General features: G+C 48.8%; 1 protein-coding gene across 1 annotated transcript in view; it reads right to left on the bottom strand.

The window, feature by feature from the left end:
* stk10 (serine/threonine kinase 10) overlaps positions 1–12,844 on the bottom strand; it is a 39,248-nt gene that overhangs the window by 11,604 nt on the left and 14,800 nt on the right. The window contains exons 4-10 of the mRNA XM_076986874.1: positions 9,602–9,751; positions 7,814–7,886; positions 6,471–6,665; positions 6,037–6,118; positions 3,386–3,523; positions 2,056–2,470; positions 1,927–1,991 (exon numbers count right to left, since the gene is read on the bottom strand). Coding sequence (XP_076842989.1) covers positions 1,927–1,991; positions 2,056–2,470; positions 3,386–3,523; positions 6,037–6,118; positions 6,471–6,665; positions 7,814–7,886; positions 9,602–9,751 — 1,118 coding nt within the window. The remainder of the gene's footprint in view (positions 1–1,926; positions 1,992–2,055; positions 2,471–3,385; positions 3,524–6,036; positions 6,119–6,470; positions 6,666–7,813; positions 7,887–9,601; positions 9,752–12,844) is intronic.

Genomic DNA, 12,844 nt, shown 5'->3' with positions numbered 1-12,844 from the left:
GGACCGTGACAGTCCCGCTACAGTTCCGCTACAGTGCAGGACCGTTACAGTCCCGCTACAGTGCAGGACCGTGACAGTCCCGCTTACAGTTCCGCTACAGTGCAGGACCGTTACAGTTCCGCTACAGTGCAGGGCGTTACAGTTCCGCTACAGTGCAGGACCGTTACAGTTCAGCTACAGTGCAGGACCATTACAGGTTCAGCTACAGTGCAGGGCCGTCACGGTTCCGCTACAGTGCAGGGCCGTTACAGTCCCGCTACAGTGCAGGACCGTTACAGTTCAGCTACAGTGCAGGGCCGTTACAGTCCCGCTACATTCAGGGACCACTGCTGGCAGTGTGGTGGGAGAGAACAGCAGAGAAAGCAACATACTAGCTCTGCAAAGACTGAAACAGCTGAATCAACACACCTTCATTCACAACCTTTCAATAAGAGGCATTGTAAACAGCCTATGCCAGAGAGAGAGAGAGAGAGAGAGAGAGAGAGAGGGAGAGAGAGAGAGGGAGGGAGGGAGAGAGAGAGACACAGAGAGAGAGAGAGACAGAGAGAGGAGATTGCTATAGTAAAATTAGGTCATTCAATACTAAACTAAAAGGCCTTCAGTTCCTAAGTACAAAAGACAACACTGAAGCTGAACAGTCCATTCTGAACGATCCCCTGCATGGAACAATGAACACAAGACCAGAATGCCACAGTCAAGGCATTTAGTCAGCAGGCGGAACCCACCCACAACAATGGCCACGCCCACAAGGCAGCAGGACACACCCACAACAAGTGGCCACACCCACAGGAATAAGTAATAAAACATTGCAGGAGGAGCTGAGACATGATGAGACTGAGATGAGAAGCGTGTGCTCTCCTCTCTCTGGTCTTATCATTGAATAAGGGGGAAAGAGAACTGAAATCACACACACACACACACACACACACACACACACACACACACACACACACACACACACACACACACACACACACACACACACACACACACACACACATTGGTCAGGATGTGGTTTCCAACATGCCCTGTCCTGAAGACGTGTGCTGCTACCTGTGTGGGACACAGAGCCCCGTGTCTCCACCGCGCCTACACCGTCTGCCTGGCGCTAGCTGGGTGGGACACACAAGCTCCCGTCTGTTCGGACGGTGCCCACACCTGGCCTCAGCTCACAGCTCCTACTGTCCTGCTCCGCCTCCACCCACCATTCCAGAATGTTCCACCAGCTCCCACAAGCAGGACCAGTGTTACGGAGCAGGACTGCAGACGTGCACCGGGACTACAGGAGGGCCAGGACACCAAGACACCAGCACTCAACACGCTGAACACGCTAGTGCACCAGCACTCAACACACTAGTGCACCAGCACTCAACACGCTGAACACGCTAGTGCACCAGCACTCAACACACTAGTGCACCAGCACTCAACACGCTGCACACAGTAGTGCACCAGCCCTGAACACACTGTACACACTAGTGCACCAGCCCTGAACACATTGCACAGATTAAGTCACTAGAAATATATGAACCAGACAGCAGAGTGTTATAAATCCAGTCAGGGCAGGTCTTAACTAAACTCTACAACAACTAGAGAGGATGACAGATGGTTTTAATCCTGCAGGGACGAGCGGGCTAAAGGCCTCAGGGTTTATGGGTTTAGGGCGTTATGGAGTTGAAACGGAATGAGCCCGAGGTGCTGCAGGGGAAGTAGTGAGATGAAAGGTCAGAGGTCAGCCTCAGAGCCATCAGAGAGGAACACACACCACAGGGGAAGTTCTAAGGCTATATACTACAGACACACACACACACACACACACACACACACACACACACACACACGCGCACACACACGCGCACACACACGCGCACACACACGCATTCATGCACACGCAGGCACACGTACATGCAAACACACACACACACTTACCCGTGAGGGGACAGAGGCCGTGTACTGGTTGAGTGATAAGTCCATGCTCTCGGAGGCCTGGCTCTCTGTGTCCGAGAGGCGTTTCACACTGGCTCCAGCACGGGTCTGCCCTCTCTCCATCTCAGTGGCCCGGCTCGCGTCCGCACCTCTGCTCCTCGCCACCAGAGGCGCTGTGACACCAGGGCGTGTCGTCTCCGCGCTCACCCAACCTCTCCAGCGCGTGCAGCCGGGATCCAGGATGCTCTGGGGTCAGACGAGACGACTCCGCCCCCTTGCCCTCCTCCTCGGAGGTGGGCGTGGTCTTCCCATCCTCGATGCCAGAGTCAGAGGTCTTACTGGACGCTTCACTCTCAGGTTTGTCTTGGTCTGACAGGAGGTTGTGGTCCTCGGGGAGCCTGCTGCTCTCCTCTGCCCTCTGCAGGAGCTGGGCGGAGGTGCGTGGCTTGGGCACAGGCTGCCTCGGGCTCTCTGGTCTGTGTGTGTCAGCCGGGGTGTCTCCCACTAAACTGCTCTGACTGGTTTTACAGGGATCTTTGCCTGGGGACTGGGGGGGGGGGGGGGGGGACAGAAACATGACGCAGTTAATTTAGAACATTTTCAGTTTTGTGTTTGTAGTCATGCACCAGGAATGAAACATTTGTGTTTCTTTGCTGTCTGAAATAGCAGAGCTAGAGTGATAAATGTGTAAACAAACAAACCAATAACCTCAAAACGCCACGTCTACCCACATGATCAGTCATTACTGTTCCTGTAAGCACAAACTTCACCCAGGCTCTGTCCCGGAGATGCTGTTTATTCTCTCTCTCTCTCTCTCTCTCTCTCTCTCTCTCTCTCTCTCTCTCTCTCTCTCTCTCTCACACTCAAACACACACACACACACACACACACACACACACACACACACCTGATTCTTTAGTTTTCTGTCTCTCTCAGTCTTACACATTTAAAACCCTTTTAGAAAGTCATTCAGCTCTGATCCGTTTGGACAGGCACCTGGTGGCATGGTGCTTCAGGCCGAGGTTATTTTTGTGATTTCGGTCCCAGAATAGTTCTACACAGAGGTGGCACTTTCAAACTGGGCAGGACAGGCAGCTTCATTCAGCCAAACTATGTTAAAGGAAGTGTTAACACAATAACAACGAACGGGCAGAGGGCCACTAGAGCAGCAGGAGTGTGTGAGTGTGTGTGTGTGTGTGTGTGTGTGTGTGTTACACTGAGCGAGTCTTTTCTATATTTAACAGGGCAGTCCCTAATCATTGTTTGTTCATGCACACGTTTCTCCCCAACCACCCAACGTTTGTGAAGTGCACCATCTCTGTGCCTGTTCAACACCGCCACTCAACCCAACACTACTGACCTCACTCAGCACAGCTGGCAGACAGCAGCATGGCCCGCACCTCCACCAACACCAGGGGGTGGCGGGTGGAGATGGGTGAGTGAGATGGGTGGAGCTGCTTACGTGTGTGAGGTCAGCCGTCTCCTCGTCCTCCGCTTCATCGTGGTGGGGGTCTTCTACCTCCTCCATCACCTCCGCCTTGGCCTCCGCCACCAGCTCCCGCACCGGCCGGTTGGAGCTCACCGAACTCACAAAGGGGTGCTGCGCGCACACACACACACACACACACACACACACACACACACACACACACACACACACTTTTAACAGAGAGTCTACATGCATGTACCACCTTATCTGAGATTTTACTCCAAGTTACAAATCACATCATCTTCAGACTCAAATTGGCTGCATTCAAAACAGTCTGAGTGGAACTTGGACCTCATAGTGTGGTTTACATTACTAGGAACTGTACTGCATACTATGGGGGCGAGTGTAGGGTACATACGGAGTGCAGTATGCAGTAGACTACTACGAGCAGAGCCATAACGTACACACACACATGTTCAACATCATACCAGAGATTCATGACACTCCCGTTACAAAATGTCACAGTAATAATGAATCCACCATGAATGCTGCCCCCCACAGCTCAACATCTCACTACACCAGCAGCTGTGGCCCAGAAGACTGTCCTGGCTCTGAGGGCCAGAGGAGCTTCAACACACACAGTTCTGAGGACCAGAAGAACTCCAGCACACACACAGTTCTGAGGACCAGAAGATCTCCAACACACACAGTTCTGAGGACCAGAAGATCTCCAACACACACAGTTCTGAGGACCAGAAGAACTCCAGCACACACACAGTTCTGAGGACCAGAAGAACTCCAGCACACTCATACACCCCCACCCATACCCCCTCACCTACCCTCACCTACATCCACGTACCCTCACACACCCACACACACCCCACACACACCCCCACCCCCTGCTCTGAAAGCGGAAGTGTAATAGAGTACATCACTCACAGATTATTCATCCAGCTGATAACTGAATTGTCTCAGCTGGCAGATGGAAGCATGTGAGAGTGACTGGAACTTAATAACACAGACAACCACCTCCACCACCATCACAACCTCCACCACCTCCACCATGCATGTACACACACCTCAGAGTCATGCTCGCTCACACACACACACACACACACACACACACACACACACACACACACTTTCTTCATGCAAATATTTGGGTTGAGCTGCAAAAGTGTACCCAGGAACCCCACACACACACACAAACGCTGCAGAGGTGACACAGATCTCATGAAGCCACAAGCTCACAGACAGCAGCAGGTCTGAAGTCTCGTTTCATGTCAAAACCAGGCGGTTTCCTGCACGCTTCTCAGAAGATGTAGACGACCACCACAACCCTGGTGAACACGTTCTTCATGAGAGTGTTGAGCTGAGTGGGAGTAGAAGAAGTGTGGGGGGAAGTGTGAGGTAGTGGGGTATTAAAGGCAGTAGAACCCCACCCTCTGTAGTGGGGCATTAAGGGCAGTAGAACCCCACCCTCTGTAGTGGGGTATTAGGGGCAGTAGAACCCCACCCTCTGTAGTGGGGTATTAGGGGCAGTAGAACCCCACCCTCTGTAGTGGGGCATTAAGGGCAGTAGAACCCCACCCTCTGTAGTGGGGCATTAGGGGCAGTAGAACCCCACCCTCTGTAGTGCCTTATGTCTCCTCGTTCACCAGTGAACCAGCCTTCCAAATTCTTCCGGATTTTTGAAACCTTTATTTTCATTACAGCTTCTGAGTGGTTCAAAGTTTACTTTGGCTTCAGGGATATTTCAAGTATGCGACTCTAAGGCATTTAGCAATACATTTATACAAGTTCCTCAGACAAGGTAACACTCCTCCAGTAATAAACCCTCTCAGCCTGGACACAGGGCTGATCTGTGTGCCGTTGGCAGTCTGGCTGGCCGGCCTGTAGCAGGTTCAGTGGGGCGTGAAAGGCCAGGGTGTGAAGCAGCTGTGTAGCGTGCCTCGCTGTAAGCAGAGAGGACAACACTCCCTCATCTACGGCAAGTTACCAGATGGGAGGCGACTCCGTTCGCGTGTTCGTGCACCTTTAGCAGGATTCCGTGTGTTCATCCTGCACTCACACTGAGCTGTGGAGGGACGAGGAGACCGTGTCCTGTTCCACAGAGACCCGTCTCCCCAGAACCGAGACCCGTCTCCCCAGAACCGAGACCCGTCTCCCCAGAACCGAGACCCGTCTCCCCAGAACAGACCGCAGCCCTGTGAACAACATCAGGGTTTTGTAGGAACCAGACCCAAGCAGGGATGAGGTCACTGGGTTCAGCAGTCAGCGTGTGCTCTCTGCTCAGCCCGCCCCCTAAGGAGGCGGAACTTCTCTCAACGGTCCCCCAGGGGGAGAGAGACTTGAAATTACCACCATTCCTTCCATCCTCAGACCCAAACAGGAAGTTGAGTTCCCATTTCAAACAGATGTCTGTTTACCCACGCTTCCGTTACCCAGAACTGCTCTGCGTCATCTGCTCGGTATCAGCTAGTCAGCAGTTTGATTCTGAACATCAACATGAGTGAGACGTAAATCCAAACAGTTTAGTAACATCACACCAGGAACAGCACATTAGAGCCGATGTATCAGAGCACGAGGTTTATAAAAGAAGAGTCCTCAGGCCTGTATCAGGATTAGGTGTGTGATGCGTGAGACGCGTGTGAGATTATGTGGAACACAAACCCTTAACCTACCGCCAGTAGCTGGGACGCCGTCGGCCGCGTCTCTGGATTCTTATCCAAAGTTTTTCTCAAGAAGTCCTTGAAGTCATTTGACCTTAAACACACACACACAGTCCTGGCACATCAACTATGAAGTAGAAGACAGGGTCCCAAGCTGAACTACTTCTGAGGGTTGCATGTCAGAAGCAGACACACAACACTCAGAACAGATGCTGTAATTCAGGTTTACACAAGCAAAACTTTCAATTTCACTGATCTTTAAATCTTAATACTCCGAGTCTTATCACAGGAGATGAACTCCACTGCCCAAAGGAAAAGGCTGAAACAGCTCAGATAACAGCGCCCACAGCAGTGCTCACAGTGTCTCCCTGTGTCTCACAGAGTCTCCCTCCCACACGGCCAGGGCTCAGACCCATGAAGTAGTGGGTCCAGCCCACAAGGCTCACCATTTAGAAGGCTCATCGAGGGTGGGGGGATCGGACTTGGCAATTTTCAGCAGGACCCTCATGGGGTTGAGCTCGTGGTGGGGGGGTTCGATCTGGGCCAGCTCTATCAGGGTGATGCCCAGGGACCAGATGTCTGCTTTGTAGTCATACGGTGCGTCCTTCGTGGTCTCACACATTACAACTTCAGGAGCCATCCTGCATGTGTACACACACACACACACACACACACACACACACACACACACACACAAAGCATTTACAACGCATTTAACGTCAACATCACACCTTCTTCAGAAACCATAATGGAACTGGACACCAGTAACACAGTCTTGTGAAGTTTGTCAACACACAATGGAAGACATTATTACATGACTAAGATAATAGACAATAGCACACAACATTTTCAACCAAACCTGTGGAGGGCAATTAATCCACGCTGAGTAACTCTAGTAATCACTTTCAAATGCACACGGTGTCTGATGTGTAGGGTGGTGGGACAGCACGGCTTCCACCCTAGCCCACCTGGGTCAGCCTACCTGGGTCAGCCCACCTGGGTCAACACAGCCGGGTCAGCTCACCTGGGTCAGCTCACCTGGGTCAGCCTACCTGGGTCAGCCCACCTGGGTCAGCCCACCTGGGTCAGCCCACCTCACCTCCACTGGATCCCACCGGTTATTTAGATTATTTGGATCACAACAATCTCTGCCCCTTTGACGTAAATCCTTTATTCACAAGACCAAAGGTAGTAAAGCCCTTTTGTACAGAGACGGTATTACAGAATTACCGTATAGTATTACAAAAGGTTCATTGGTCAATGATTAAACTAAAATATTCAGTAGCACAGACAGAACCAATACAGACAACCTGTCAGTGTTTCCGCTCTGAGGTGAACTACACTTATGATGACAAAGAGACAATTAACTATTTAAGTGCATCAGAACAAACAGAAACCTGCCAGTGGTTTAAATGTCTCTGGGACCAGTTTGTTCTGGGCTGCATTAGCACACTAGGAACTGGATTTAACGAGCAAAGCTGAATAGCTGCAATATATCAGGTGCACTGGACGGACGGACGGACACACACACACACACACACACACACACAGGCCCGGGGACGACTGGGGTCATGTGACATGTTGCGTTCACAGATCAATCATTATCAGTGAGGCGACAGGACGAAGGCACCCAGCTGAGAGTCCAACGAACACCAGGAAACTCCAGGCAGCTGTGGGGGCGGGGCTGGGGGCGGTGTGTGAGTGTGATCTTTGCCTCTCTACCCAGGCCTTCAGCAGTAACTCTGCCTGCTGAAGCCCCAACAAGGTACACTGGTTTCACCACACTTACCAGTACGGTGTCCCAATGAAGGAATCTCTTCTCTGTAGAGTTTTTATGTTTTTTGCAGACACACCAAAATCCGCTGTGAAGATAAAGAGACACACCATTACATTCATGTTTGAGAGTAACAGAAGGACCTGTAAGTAATGCCAGTCCAAGGTGTAGGAATGAAACACTTAGTACACTGTGTGTGAGACAAGGGTGTGCGTGTGTGTGTATGCAAGTGTGTGTGTGTGTGTGTTCAACAGGGGCTCTGGGTTGTACCTAGTAAGTGATCTGGGTAGGCCACAGTAGGGGCTCTACATACATTTACATTTTTTCATTATTTCTGTGTGTGTGTGTGTAGAAGGGAGAGAAGAGAGCTGCTTAATGTTTAAATAAGGAGGAAACCTTCATGACCCAGAAGGGAAGAGCCAACATCATGTGGTGAGAGATGAGTGAGGGTTCAATCACACACACACACACACACACACACACACACACACACACACACACACACACACCTTACACACACACACACATTAGGGTTGGGCGATGTCTCCTTAATTGGCAGATGACGATGTTTACAGTGAAACGATGGACGATGATAGCCTGGAGGGGGGGGGGGTAATAATTCTACCCAGGCTTTAACGTGTAAGGAGAAAAAAAACCCTCCACTGCCTTTGAATGGCCCACAGCAGGTTTCCACTAATGGCAAACGCCGCACGAAAATATCTCTGCATATGCACTACCAGCAGGCCCTCAGAAAGAGGTTTCAGCACCGGTGGTAGTGTGCACAGCTTATTAAAGCCAGAGAAGGTCAACATGTTGGTGTTTTTGGCCAATAACATTGTGTAGCCTATTCAAACACGTTTACATGTCAATGTCGGCCCTCTTAACATTTTAAGTTATTACAGTTTAGTGCATTTCCGGAAGTCATGCTTTCTGTTTGTTTGTTTTATATTTTTCTTGCTCTTATTATATTTTCATTCATTATTCTTTCCTTCGTTTGTTGTTCTGCTGTGATATAGTGAAATCCATGATTTATTTTAAAGCTTTTTTAAAAAAAGGTAAATGCCATAGCCATTCATAAGCTTCTGTCGCTTCATTTTGTTGTTCAACTTTTAATAAACGTGTTTACAATCACCTTCGTGTCAGTTTTATTTTGTAGCCTTTGCACTGCTAAATTAACGCTTTCGCTAAAAGTTGAACATCAAACTTCGGTTGACAATGAGCAAGTTTCCCGACGCACAACGAGCAGGATTATTCTATTAGCGTGAATAACATGAAATGTTTAAAATTAATACAGACATGTAGAAAAAAACAAAGACAAGCGATAACCTAGATATAAATAATAATATCCTAACAATAATAGAATAATAATAAATAATATAATAATATGCCAATTAGGCATAATTGTAGCAGTAGGGTATTTTAATTTTCATCCCTGACTCTAATTCATAATTATATACCTGATTTGATCATTTTGTGTAAAAACAAAAAAGTGGGCGTGGCATCACAATGGTTACCATCCATCGCTACGGTGGGTCATAAATGACGATGGACGATGATATCGTCCATCAGCACATCCCTAACACACACACACCCTCACACACACACTCGCACACACACTCGCACACACACTCGCACACACACTCGCACACACACTCGCACACACACTCACACACACACTCACACACACACTCACACACACACTCACACACACACTCACACACACACACACACACACACACACACACACACACACACACACACACACACACACACACACACACACACACACACACACACACACACCTAGCTTGATGTTGCCATCCAGGGTGAGGAGGATGTTTCCTGCTTTCAGGTCTCTGTGGATGATCTTCATGTTGTGGAGGTAGACCAGCGCCTCCAGCATCTGTCTGCATATCACCTGGATCTGCTTCTCCGTCAGACCACGGTCCAGCTCTACACACACACACACACACACGCAGGAGACATGGGACGCGCGCACACGCAGGAGACACGGGACACACACACACGCGCGCACACGCACACGCAGGAGACATGGGACACACACACACATATACACACACGCAGGAGACACGGGACACACACACACGCACGCACAAGCAGGAGACATGGGACACACACACACACACACACACACACACACACACGCAGGAGACATGGGACACACACACACGCGCGCACATGCAGGAGACATGGGACACACACACGCGCGCACACGCAGGAGACATGGGACACACACACACACACACACACATATACACACACACGCAGGAGACACGGGACACACACACACGCGCGCACACGCAGGAGACATGGGACACACACACACATATACACACACACACGCAGGAGACACACGTACAAACAGATGGGGGGGGGGAGACAAACATTTGTTTAGTTAACACCTACAGTTGTAATGAGGTCACCCAACACAGGTGCTCATCTAGCACAGGTAACACAGGTACTCACCTAATACCTGTAACACATCAGGCATGAAAATGGGTCAGGGGTTAAAAAGGTGAGAAGACCGGGGGGCGGGGCATGTGACGGCATGGGGATACGGCGACGGGGCGTTGACATGTGACGTCATGGGTATACTGCGACGGGGGGGGGGGGTGGTGGTTTGGGGGTGGCTGCTGGGATACAGCGACAGGTAATGCCAAATATTACGGAGCTCGTAAGGTGACGTCATGTAAAAAATATAATAACGCGTGGCCACGACTTACTAACGCGTGCGAACAAGATAATTAAGTATTACTTTATATAAAGCCAGGTTTACCTTCCTTGGGCAGTCAGTTCGCAAACATCCCTGGATCTGCTTGCTTTGCTGTGAAAAAATAAACTTTGTTGCCGCGTGTGAAAGGCGACGTTAGTATCTCGTTCCCACGCGTTAATAAGTCGTGGCCACGCGTTATTTATTTATTTTTACATGATGTCACCTTACGGGCTCCGTAAAATATAGTAAAATCCATAAAATTTTACACAGGTTTACGTGTTTTTATTTTCTAACATGAGCTAATGCACAGGGTAGACTCAAACGACAAGAGTTTACAACTTCATCTTCAACCTTTTCAGCCCTGGTGCGAATGTGATCCTCACACGTCCCTGGATTCACCAGTTACAACTACAGAAACACTAGAAAAAAATCTTGTTTCTTATTTTATGTCACCGTTAACTACATGGGGTTGACGCGAACTTAATAGGCCTATCTATCTACCTATTTATCACAAGAGCTTGTGGCTAGATCTGACAGTGTTCAACGCTGTAACGAACGGCAGTAACTTTGTTTTACCGCAAAATATGAAAACGATTGAAACCATTAATAACCCAATTAAATCCACCCAATTAAAAATGTACGATCTGGTAAATGTAGTGGTAAATGTACGATCTGGTAAATGTAGTGGTAAATATGATCTGGTAAATGTAGTGGTAAATGTACGATCTGGTAAATGTAGTGGTAAATGTACGCTCTTCTGACTTGTCCGCGGTGTAGCACTAGGTCCTGCTTCTCGTCCCGCTTAGCAGTAAATGAATAGCATGAATGAAGAACGTTCGTATGATTGAAACGCTATTTGGCCTCTATGAAGGTTCTGGGCGGAAACTGCTGCCCACTGTCATTGAAATAGCCAATTTCGGAAGTGCTCTGTTTGCTAATTAAGTCAATATGATAATTAAAATATAATCTCCCGACCCCCCCTCCCACCCCCCCCCAAACAAAAAACTCATCGGATCTACACGATTTGCGTAGGTCACCCTTTTCAACTTCAAAACGGCGAATTTCGCCGAAAGGTGACAGATTTTCATGCCTGCACATATGCTCACCTAGCACAGGTACTAGGGCTGCACGATTAATCGTATTTTTATCGTTATCGCGATGTGAAGTTTCACGATAAACACATCGAAAGAGCCACGATAACTCCTTGAATAACAGCAAACTCAAATTGCGTTATCCTCGTCCAGCAATAGAGGGAGCTATTCGCGCTGCAGACTATGATCACGTGACGTAAGTAGGTAAGAGGCAGAGTGAGGCAGGCTTGTTTGAAAATCCAGCCGCGGGTAAAAATTCTGGGGCCGCGGGGTGCGGTTTTTTGGGCTACTTTTGAGTTGGGCTACTGCGGAAGTTACAAGTCAACACTAAGAATCGATCGCGATATAATACTTAATTTGTCTCCAGTTCACACTCGCAACACCCCCCGCCGACAACTTACACTCGCAGATTTTGTGCGGAAAACTTTTGTAGGACCTGGCAACCCTGGAGTGGGGTGAACACGTTCATCAGACACGCGATTTGGTTTAAGCCTGGTTTACACTTGATGCGGCGCGAGGGTCGAAAATAACGTAATCGCGGTGGCTTCGCCCGTGTGCAATTGCCTCGCGCGCTGTCGATTCACGAGGTCGTGCACCTCTCGAATTTTGTAAGTTCGCGCGCGCCGCGTCTCGGCGCGATGGACAAAGTCATGTTTGCAGGGTTCATACACCTATACAAGGTGGAATTCAAGCACTTGTACGTCACTTTCAAGGTCCATTTCAATAATTCCCAGCACGTTATTCAATTAAATATTTATACATATACTCTAAATGATTCGAAATAATTCGCTTTTTTATCACATTATTTAATGGATATTTATTTTCAAAACACCCAATCTTAACGTCTTCACGTTCTCTCATGTTTCGTCCTGGAATTACAAGAGGCTCGTATTTGTTAACGTAATACAAGAGAATTGTTCAGTCAGACAGATATTTGTTGTGAAACGAAGTAGTTACAATTTCAAGCCTTTTCAAATACTTTAGCCTAAATTCCAGCACTTTTCAAACACAAACACAAAGCCACATTAAAATTGGTCAGGTAAAAGTTCATTCCCCTGTATTTGAGGGGTGTTTTTTTTATACTACTAGGCCTACATATCGTTTCGGACAACACTGCAAAGAATGTGACACGGCAAGATTAAACGCTTCCGCCGTTCGCGGAGGTTAACGAGGTGTGCGGAGTCGCTCACTCGTGATAGTATAAACCTAGATTGAATCTAT

This window comes from Brachyhypopomus gauderio, unplaced genomic scaffold (assembly GCF_052324685.1).
Source record: "Brachyhypopomus gauderio isolate BG-103 unplaced genomic scaffold, BGAUD_0.2 sc50, whole genome shotgun sequence".
In the NCBI taxonomy this organism is placed as follows: Eukaryota; Metazoa; Chordata; class Actinopteri; order Gymnotiformes; family Hypopomidae; genus Brachyhypopomus; species Brachyhypopomus gauderio.
Note: the sequence above shows the minus strand (reverse complement) of the source record. Positions and strands in the feature narration are given on the sequence as shown.